The 11,272-nt window shown below is 45.9% G+C and overlaps 1 protein-coding gene across 1 annotated transcript in view; it reads left to right on the top strand.

The window, feature by feature from the left end:
• Window positions 1–9,446, top strand: part of has2 (hyaluronan synthase 2) — a 40,876-nt gene extending 31,430 nt beyond the window's left edge. Inside the window, exons 3-4 of the mRNA XM_033019094.1 lie at window positions 1,430–1,531; window positions 6,489–9,446. Coding sequence (XP_032874985.1) covers window positions 1,430–1,531; window positions 6,489–7,418 — 1,032 coding nt within the window. The 3' untranslated portion in view covers window positions 7,419–9,446. The remainder of the gene's footprint in view (window positions 1–1,429; window positions 1,532–6,488) is intronic.
• Window positions 9,447–11,272: the final 1,826 nt, after the last annotated feature.

The raw sequence follows: 11,272 nt of genomic DNA on the forward strand, positions 1-11,272 counted from the left end.
CCGAATTAGAAGCACACCGACAGAGACATAGGGTGGAAACAGGCCTTTTGGCCCAACTTGCCCCCACCGGCCAACATGTCCCAGCTACACTAGTCCCACCTGCCCATGTTTGGTCCATTTCCCTCCAAACCTGTCCCTATCCATGCACCTGTCTGTTTCCTAAATGTTGATCAATGTTGGTTGAACAATGTCTTTTGCTTTTCTTGCTTTGTTACTTTAGTTGACACAAGGAACTGCAGAAGGTACACAAAAATGCTGGTGAAACTCAGCGGGTGCAGCAGCATCTATGGAACGAAGGAAATAGGCAACGTTTCGGCCCGAAACGTTGCCTATTTCCTTCGCTCCATAGATGCTGCTGCACCCGCTGAGTTTCTCCAGCATTTTTGTGTACCTTCGACTTTCCAGAATCTGCAGTTCCTTCTTAAACACAAGGAACTGCTGGAATCTTGCATAGAACACAAAGTGCTGGAGTAACTCAGCGAGTCAGGGAGCATCTGTGGAGGACATGGATAAGGCAATGCTTCTGAAGAAGGGTTATGACCCAAAACGTCGCATATCCATGTTCAATAATAATAATAATAATGGATGGGATTTATATAGCGCCTTTCTAATACTCAAGGCGCTTTACATCGCATTATTCATTCACTCCTCAGTCACACTCGGTGGTGGTAAGCTACTTCTGTAGCCACAGCTGCCCTGGGGCAGACTGACGGAAGCGTGGCTGCCAATCTGCCCCTACGGCCCCTCCGACCACCACCAATCACTCACACACATTCACACACATTCACACACAGGCAAAGGTGGGTGAAGTGTCTTGCCCAAGGGCACAACGACAGTATGCACTCCAAGCGGGATTCGAACCGGCTACCTTCCGGTTGCCAGCCGAACACTTAGCCCATTGTGCCATCTGTCGTCCCAATACAGATGTTGTCTGACTCGTTGAGTTACTCCACCACTTTGTAGTGTGACTTTAGTATCGGCTGTTTGACCACATGCAAAGCAAGCATGAAACATCACCATGTATTTCCAACACTCATAACACTGGATGGGAATCTTATCCTCCATATCCCCCGAACCATTCCCATCTCCTTCCCAGCATGTTAACTGCAATCTAACTGTTGCCTCCAGGGTCACTGTAGGAAGGTGAGAAGAGCCTGGTGAGGGCACAGCCATGGGGCCGAATGGTCAGTTTCTGTGCTGTAAATCCAATTCTTAATCTTGGGTTAACATTGGTCGTACTCTAGCGTTCACCATTTTTCATTATGATGCGAAACTTAGCTTTGTTGAAAAGGGTTCAGAATGGAAGCAAATGGTGTGCGTGTGGATTTGGCCAGTGGCCTGGAGCCGCCTTTAACGCACTGCTCTGGGGGAATGTGCGCGGGCCTGAGAACAGTGCTGAAAGGCTTAACCGCTTCCCTTCTTTCCATAGGTGTGTGACTCGGATACAATGTTGGATCCTGCTGCAACGGTGGAGATGGTTAAGATCCTGGAGGAGGACCCAATGGTTGGTGGAGTTGGTGGTGATGTACAGGTAAGGCAGCAGTTGTGGCTACTTATGAAACTGCTTCACTCCAGACACTAACTAATGACAGAGAATGGGTGACTATGACTGACCATTAGGAGGCAGGATGGAAGTCTTAGGAGAACAGAGCACCTCTGTTATAGGCCAAAGGGTACTGCATGTTTTTCACCATGGCTGCAACTTTCAATGTACTGCCCCTTGAAATGGTCTCAATGGAAGGGTGTCAGAGTTCTGTGGCTGCTCCATCACCAGAGTTCCTTCTGGTCCCAATTTAATGAGCATACCCACAAAGTCAGAGTCATACAGTGTGGAAACAGGCCCTTCGTCCCAACTTGCCCACGCCAACTAACTTACTCCATCTAAACTAGTCCCACCCGTCTGCATTTGGCCCACATCCTTCTAAACGTACCCTATCCATGTACCTGTTCAAATGTTTTTTAAACATTGTGATAGTATGTAACTAAACTACCTGCTCTGGCGTCTTATTCCATATACCTATCACCCCTCGTGTTGCCCTCAGATTCCTATTAAATCTTTCCCCTCTCACCTTTAACCTATGTCCCCTGGTTTTTGTCTCTCCTACTCTGGCTAAAACCATATAACAATAACAATTACAGCACGGAAACAGGCCATCTCGGCCCTACAAGTCCGTGCCGAACAACTTTTTTCCCTTAGTCCCACCTGCCTGCACTCATACCATAACCCTCCATTCCCTTCTCATCCATATGCCTATCCAATTTATTTTTAAATGATACCAACGAATCTGCCGCCACCACTTCCACTCATTCCACACCGCTACCACTCTCTGAGTAAAGAAGTTCCCCCTCATGTTACCCCTAAAAGATTGTACTTTAACCCTTCCTCTTCCACTCATGATCTTATGCACCCCAATAATATAAGTCTCATCTTCCTGCACTTTAAGGAATCAAGTCCTAGCCTGCTCAATCTCTCCCTATAGCTCAGGCCCTTGAGTCCAGGCAACTTCATCCTAAATCTTCTCTGCACCCTTTCCAGCTTAACAACATTTGGTGCTGAGGAGGGAGTCATGGAAATCAGAAGTTAAAGCGATTTAGCTGATTAGAGCAGTGTTGGAATCTTGACCTAGGGATGGGTATGAAACTTCATTTGTTTAAGCGAGTGACTGAGTGCCAGGAGCAATGGGGTTGGGGGCAACAATACGGGGCTTGGGGATACCCCTTCATTTCAGCCGCTGGAATCCAGCGGGCAGTGGGAGGTGTGGGATGAACCTTTTGCCGATAATGGCTATCAATAACCCTTGGACTCTCCCCTTCATTAATTGCTGCCAGCATCCGTTGACTGTGTGGGTCCAACCAGTTGTGGGCACCAGGTACCATTACGGATAGCAAGGCATGGCAGGGATACAAAGATTTACTGAAACACTGTGGGTGAGGCACGTCAAGTCACGTGGGAAAAAAAGCTGGGGGTGTTCTCCTCAGAACAAGCAGACTGCCAACTCTCACGCATTGAGCGCGAGACTCATGCATTTGACGAAATTCTCACGCTCTCACGCTGATGAAAGTTCTGACGCTCAAATTTATATAGTTATATATATATATATATTTTTTTTTTAAATTTGAGCGTCAGAACTATCATCAGCGTGAGCGCGTGAGAATTTCGTCAAATGCATGAGTCTCACGCTCAATAAAGTCACACTCCTCCACACTCATCAATGAGAATAATTTTCTGTCGGCAGGTTCCCCGTAAAGAGCGAGCAATCTGCTTAAGCCCATCGTACACTATTTAAAATGGCAATGCAGACAAAAATGCTGGAGAAACTCAGCGGGTGAGGCAGCATCTATGTCTGAGTTTGACCCTTCTTCAGACTCAAGCATTTCTCCAGCATTTTTGTCTACCGCTCTATAGATGCTGCCTCACCCGCATTCACATTCCCGTGCAGATGGTGTGATAGGTGAGACACAGCGGTGGTCCCAGCACTGACCCCCTCCCCTCAGGCACCGCTCACACCTCCCGTCCTCACCTCTGGCAACTCTGTAACCGTCGGCCACTCTGCACACACCGCATGGAGTTTTAACCCCGGCCCGGAGCCGGGAGTGAGTGGGGGCGCCGGTGCCACCTCGAGAGCCGCGGGGATGAATCTCGGAGCTATCGCTCCGCTCCAATGCCCGACCCCTGGGTCACTGTCCCTCACCTCCCCCGGAACCCCGGGTCACTGATCCTCACCTCCCCCAGAGCACCTGGGCCGGCCTGCATTCCCGGGGAGGGGGGGGAAGAGGGAAATGCTCCCCAGACATCGCCAAGTCTCCGCTCACTCCGGGTGCTGTCGCCGCTTCACTGACACACACTCACACACAACCTAACTCACACACACACACACACCGGCACACACAAGGTTTAAAGGGATATGGGCCAAATGCGGATAAATGGGCCTAGTTTAGATGGGGCATCTTGATCTGCATGGACAAGTTGGGATGAAGGGCCTGTTTCCATGTGGTAAGACCATGACACACTGTAGAAAGGGTGCAATTGCTCTGGAGAGGATCCAGGGGCAATTTATGAAGATGTTGGCAGGGCTGGCATTTTTTTTTCACTTTGAAGAAAGATTTGATAATTGGGATTGTATTCTCTGCAGCAACGGAGGTGAAGAAAACACTTAGTTGAGGTGAATAATATTATTAGAATAGGATCTTTATTCTGTAGTGACACCATAATATAGTTTATATAGTGACACCATAATAAATATATTACAGAAAAAATAATTTAATGGGGTGGCACGGTGGCGCAGCGGTAGAGTTGCTGCTTTACAGAACCACAGACCCAGATTTCATCTTGACTACGGGTGCTGTCTGTACAGTATTTGTACATTCTTCTTATGACCACATGGTTTTCTCTGGATATTCCGGTTTCTCCCACATCCGAAAAAAGTGCAGGTTTGTAGGTTAATTGGCTTCTGTAAATTGTCCCTGGCATGTAGGATACAACTGATGTATGGTAGATTGCAGGTCGGTGTGGACCTGGTGGGCCGAAGGGCCTGTTTCCATATATATGTTTTACATATATATCTTACTATCATTGAACCATATACGGTTGAATATGTGGCATTATTTTCGTCTTGTTTCTATAGTCAAAGGTTAAGGTTGATTGATTTATTTGTGCAGAACAGTGATAGAAGTCTGACTCCTCTTGCCTTGTTTCTATGTTTTTGTTTCTCTATATACATGCATAACAGCATAAATTATAATCTGATTTCCATACATGAATATACTAAGTGCTGCACCTGTTGATCAGAGCCTGGCTCTACTGTGGAATGTAATTAGGAATGTAATTTAGCCTAACCTTATCCATACCTAATCCAATTTGAAGCATAAATGTTGCATTCAAGTGTAAGTTAAAAGACTCGTTACAGTAGGCACCAGATTGCACAATTTCAAGCTGAAAAATGCAAAAGCTTCCTACCGTGAGAGGGGGACACACACCCCTCCCACACCCTCTCCCCCTCGGTCACTACGCTCCCTCACAGTTTCTCACTCTCAACTCTTACCCAATGTTGGCAGCCCTGGAACAAGGAAGGCTAACAGGAGATTTGTTTATCTCAACATAATGAATTTTATATGAACAGGAATAAGAGCAGATTCCAGTGGCAGAAGAGAGGGTTAACAAAAGAGGACATGCTGCAAATAATAGGCAGAGAACCAGCGGGGAAAAGGGGAGAAGGTTTCTTTATGCACCGAGTTACAATAACTTGGGATCAGGCTGCCTAAAAGCAGTGGCAGAAAATGCAACTGGTCACATCAAGAGTGGAGAGTGTTAAATTGCCATCAGCATTAAGACCAGAACATTGAAATTCTTTCTTGTTGCAGCTTTAGAGGCTCATTAAATGAAACAACACAACAAATAAACAAACAATAAATAATCAGTTATTTCAGATAAACCAGACCATGATAGTGCAAGCAAAAGTACATAGTACAATCGTAGCAGTACAAAGTCCATTGTAGTTCAATACTGAGGTAGGGGTGTGTTCACAGTTTTGCAGGGTGTTTCAAGAACCTGATGGGTGATGGGAGGAAGCTGTTCATGAATGCAGGAAGTGGTTGTTTTTAGGCTCCTGCACCTTCTTCCCAACGGTAGTCGTGATATGAGAGCCACAGGGTTTTGTGGCTCATGATAATATTAGCTGCCTTCTTGAGTTGAGAAAGAAAATATCGGTGGGATACAGGGAAAAGACAGAAGGCTTCAGAGGCCAGCAGTACATTCCTTCCTTGGATCCATAGACTTTAATGCCTAAAACCATGATGGGTAGATCTATGGATATGGGGTGAAGGCAGGCACGGGTTATTGATTGGGGACGATCAGCCATCATCACAATGAATGGCGGTGCTGGCTGGAAGGGCTGAATGGCCTCCTCCTGCACCTATTTTCTATGTTTCTATGGAAAATATCTCACCGTTTACATATTCAAGCTATATTTAAGAGGGAGTTAGATGTGGCCCTTGTGGCTAAAGGGATCAGGGGGTTTGGAGAGAAGGCAGGTACGGGATACTGAGTTGGATGATCAGCCATGATCATTGAATGGCGGTGCAGGCTCGAAGGGCCGAATGGCCTACTCCTGCACCTATTTTCTATGTTTCTAAAATAGTTTGGGAAATCCAGTCAGGTACATAAGTTTAAGGTGAGAAGGGAAAGAGACAATAAGAACCCGAGAGGCACATTTTTCACACAAAATGTGGTGGGTGCATGGAACGGGCTGCCGGAGGAGGTAGTTGAGTAAGGGACAATCGCAACATTTAAGAAACATTTAGACAGGTACATGGATAGGACAGGTTTAGAGGGATTTGGGCCAAATCCAGGCAGGCGGGACTAGGGACATGTTAGTATGTTGGCCAGAAGGGCCTGCGTCCACAGGGTAAGACTCTGACTCTATGACTCGAAACCCTGGTGTTTTTTTATGTGCACTAACAATTGATTTTTTTCTTTCACCAATTGCCAGATTCTCAACAAGTACGAGTCGTGGATTTCGTTCCTCAGCAGCGTCAGGTATTGGATGGCTTTCAACATTGAGCGAGCTTGCCAGTCGTACTTTGGGTGCGTGCAGTGCATCAGTGGGCCTCTGGGGATGTACAGGAACGACCTTCTGCACCAATTCATGGAGGACTGGTATAACCAGGAGTTCCTGGGCTCACAGTGCAGCTTTGGTGATGACAGGCACCTGACCAACCGGGTGCTCAGCCTGGGCTATGCCACAAAGTACACGGCGAGGTCAAAGTGCCTGACTGAGACCCCGACGCAGTACCTGAGGTGGCTGAACCAGCAGACACGTTGGAGCAAATCCTACTTCAGGGAGTGGCTGTACAACGCCCTGTGGTTTCACAAGCACCACCTGTGGATGACCTACGAAGCAGTGATCACCGGGTTCTTCCCCTTCTTCCTCATCGCCACTGTCATCCAGCTCTTCTACCGGGGAAGGATATGGAACATCCTCCTGTTCCTCCTCACCGTGCAGCTGGTGGGCCTCATCAAGTCGTCCTTCGCCAGCTGCCTCCGGGGAAACATCGTCATGGTCTTCATGTCCCTCTACTCCATGCTGTACATGTCCAGCCTGCTTCCCGCCAAGATGTTTGCCATCGCCACCATAAACAAGGCGGGCTGGGGCACGTCGGGAAGGAAGACCATCGTGGTGAACTTCATCGGGCTGATCCCGGTGTCGCTGTGGTTCAGCATCCTTCTGGGAGGGCTCATTTACACCATCTACAATGAGACGCAGGAACCCTTCTCGGAGTCCGAACAGACGGTTCTGATTATAGGGGCCATACTCTATGCCTGCTACTGGGTCATGCTCTTAACCCTGTACATCGTCCTAATCACCAAGTGCTGCCGGAGAAGGAAAGAGCAGAACTATGACATGGTTCTCGATGTATGATGTTGGCATGTCAACGTTGGCATCTTTACAATTGATAAGACAAGTGAAGGACTCCAGCATTTGGTGGCGTTACCAGGCAAATGCCCCCCCCCCCAGGATATGAATCGTTGCTGCTTCAACTTTACGAAATGCAATAGTGTTCATATGGCTCATGCCAAAGAAACGTAAAGGACGTGAGATCGACACACTAGCCACACTGAAGGGACTAATCTGTGTTGAACTATTACGACTTGTTCTGATGTCGCTGCACTTTTGTTTCCAACATTGAACAAATTGCTTGATGCTTCAGAATACCTCACTGGTGGTACTTGTTGGTAATAAGGTGGAGTTTAATGTTTGTGGACACTTGAATCGATTAAATTCCTCACTCCCGCACACAACCTCAGCTAGCCCATAGTCATTCAAAGCCATACAGACTGAGTGAAGGTGAGCAAGTCCCAGCTTGCAACTATTGGCTTCCATACTCGTGGAAAGTGCCTCTTGCTTAATTTTTTGGCCGGCTGTAGGGTTCTTCTGTAAAGTTTACTTTTAATATTTGATATTTCCAGACTAGCGGACGAAAGAGATTTGAAATCTGCATATCTTATTATTGTCTTTTTTGTTTTAAAAATGAATCCAAAAATGTTTTAATTGCAAATGTTAAACTTTTGCTTGAATGACTTATGTGAATATCTGAACAAAAATGTGAAATGTTTGAGAATTTCTGAGGTGGCAGATAAAAATTTGAACAAAAAGAAACGTCCACTCTCAGCATATGAAAGTCTAACTAGTCTCTAGTCAAACAGTAAAGTGGCTTGAACAACACATCTGTGCCCTGCATCAGTATGTTGTAGATGTTTTTATTATTATTTAGTCCATAAGCATAATTATTATACACTGGCTGCTCCATGGTGGTTCAATGGTGAAGCTCAAGTCTGTTTGGAGTCTAAATTTGGGATCCCAGGGTTGCCCAGGTATTGTCCACTTGCCTATGGTAAGGAGTGCTCTACAGAACAACACCTTGCTCAGGAGTGAGTTGAAGAGAGGGGTAATGCCAAAAGCTATTTCTCTTGTGTGAAAGCTAACAAAATGCACAGTCCCATCCCTGCTGATGATAAGCAAAGATGCAAAAGCCAAAATCCTGTGGACCAAATCTAATCTCATTGACACAGTGTGAACCACCTTTATCCAAATCAAGGAATGATTGAGGAATGATTGCATACCACTATTAGAATAGAAGAATGCACCAGATACATTTAAGGTCACAAGTGAGCCTATTCCTCGGTAGTGCAAAGAATTGCACTGCAAAGAATTGGTCACTGAAAAGCTGATCTTTAACGAGTGAACGATAGCTTAGGACTCTTGTATGTGTTTTTGTTTCTTCCAGAGAAAGGCTTCTCTCGGTTTCTCCTACCTGTGCCACCCATCCCCCGTGAGTACACATCCTCCACCGAGCATTTACCCATTTCACGAGCGCGAATGCGAAATGCACGTGAGCACACATTCAAGGAACATTTATTTGTTGAAGGATGTAATTCTCATGTCTATGTCTGTCTTTGATTGATGGGAAGAAGGTGAAAATAGATTTTGATCATTTCTATTCAGTGTGAACACATTGTCAAGAGTGCGCAAGACTTTTGAGTGGGAGCTGGAATCGTACGTTTGTATCTGGGATTATGAGTATCTACAATGTGTCTGTTAAACATTGACATTTGTTTACATTTTCTTGTTAAAATGGACTTAATTTTCTGGTAATTATAAAACAAAAATGGTGATCTTCTTGATGTATTCAGCAGTACTGCAATTTTTTTTTTTTTTAAGATCATTTTTGACATGTTATTGCAAATAATAACCAAAAATGTACATGTAAATCATTAAATCTCATAAATTTGCAAACATTTGACAAGTCTTTATGTAGTCTATATCATTCCCTGTAGAATGTTATCATAGCTCCCTATATTTATTTAAGTTGCTACATATTCCAAAATGCAGATTGTATTAGATAAAGTTATGAGTCCTACATAAATAAATATTTTTGATAACACAGAACACTTGTTTATTCTTTATCCCATGAGCGATTAAAGAGGTAAGTGCTCCATCAGAGGCACTGACTACGTGCATCCTTGGAAAGTGGTCTGGATGAAGTAAGAACTGAATATGGGACCTTGGGAAAGTAATTTATATATATATACAAGTGCAGACCCGTTGGGTCTGCTCCCCCAACGTACCCGTTCCCTACCCGTAGCCCCCACGGGAGACGTGGTCCTCAAGCCGTTCCCGAACATAAGATTTGAGCACTCAGCAGTGCGGCTGTTTTTAAATGGCGTCTTTGAGGCGAGAGGCGGGCGCCAGCAGCCGTTATGGTCGCTGGCCAGCAGGAGGTGACAAAATGAGTGAGCGGGGGGGGGGGGGGGGGGAGAAGGATTTTATTAAAAATGTGTACATAAACACGACAAAATTTAATCAGGAGTGGATACTTGGAATGAAAAGTGAAATCTCTACCAAAATGGAAAATATCTCGGCGTTTCTGTGTCTGGTGTTGGTGTAGCAACGAATCAAAGGCTGGCACCCACAAGACAGGCAGAAACACACACACACACACACACACACACACACACACACAGTTTTTCATATAGATAGATATATATATATTTCACAAATATCAGGTGCCCGAGGAACACAACTGATCATAGACCTCCACCCACAATAACTACTATACGCTCTCTTCAATGAGTAAACCAATCCTGAACCCAAATTACCATATCACTGTGGATCCCACGTGTCTTAATGTGGATCTGAAGTATAGAATGTGTCAGGAGAGTGGCTGCGATGCTCCCATGTACCTGAATACAGCTGCCTGAATACAGGGTGGGAACAGTGGCGCGACGGTAGAGTTGCTGCTTTTCATCGCCAGGGACCCAGGTTCGATCCCGACTACAGGTGCTGTCTGTCAAGTCAAGTCAAGTTTATTCGTCACATACACATACGAGATGTGCAGTGAAATGAAAAGTGGCAATGCTCGCGGACTTTGTGCAAAAAGACAAACAAACAAACTGCAAACAGAATCACATATTCTTCTACATATTAAATATTGTGGGCAGAAAGAAAAGGGGGAAAAAAACAGCAATTTAAAAAAAAGCAGTAGAGTGGTTCAGTAAAGTTAGTCCCTGGTGAGATAGGTGTTTACAGTCCTAATGGCCTCTGGGAAGAAACTCCTTAACCTCACAGCATGGCAACGGAGGCGTTTGCCTGACCGTAGCAGCTGGAACAGTCCGTTGCAGGGGTGGAAGGGGTCTCCCATGATCTTGTTGGCTCTGGAGTTGCACCTCCTGATGTATAGTTCCTGCAGGGGGGCGAGTGAAGTTCCCATAGTACGTTCGGCCGAACGCACTACTCTCTGCAGAGCCTTCTTGTCCTGGGCAGAGCAATTCCCAAACCAGATTGTGATATTTCCGGACAGGATGCTTTCCACAGCCGCTGAGGAGAAGCACTGGAGGTGGTAAATTGCCTGAGGTGGTAAAGGCGCTGCCTTGCCTTACTCACCAGCGGGTGATGTCCATGTCAGATCCTCAGAGATGTGGACTCCCAGATATTTAAAGCAGCTCACCCTATCCAAAGTGTCCCCATTTATCCTCAATGGAGTGTACGTCCTCGGATGATGTGCCCTCCTAAAGTCCAAGATCAGCTCCTTCGTTTTTTTGATATTCAAGAGGAGGCTGTTGTCCTGACACCAGAGTGCCAGATCAGCCACCTCCTCCCGGTAGGCCTTCTCATTGTTATCTGAGATCAGGCCCACCACCACAGTGTCATCAGCAAACTTGATTATAGAGTTGGAGCTGAACCTAGCCACACAGGCAGGTGTGTACAGGGAGTAC

The sequence above is a fragment of the Amblyraja radiata genome, chromosome 4 (assembly GCF_010909765.2).
Source record: "Amblyraja radiata isolate CabotCenter1 chromosome 4, sAmbRad1.1.pri, whole genome shotgun sequence".
In the NCBI taxonomy this organism is placed as follows: Eukaryota; Metazoa; Chordata; class Chondrichthyes; order Rajiformes; family Rajidae; genus Amblyraja; species Amblyraja radiata.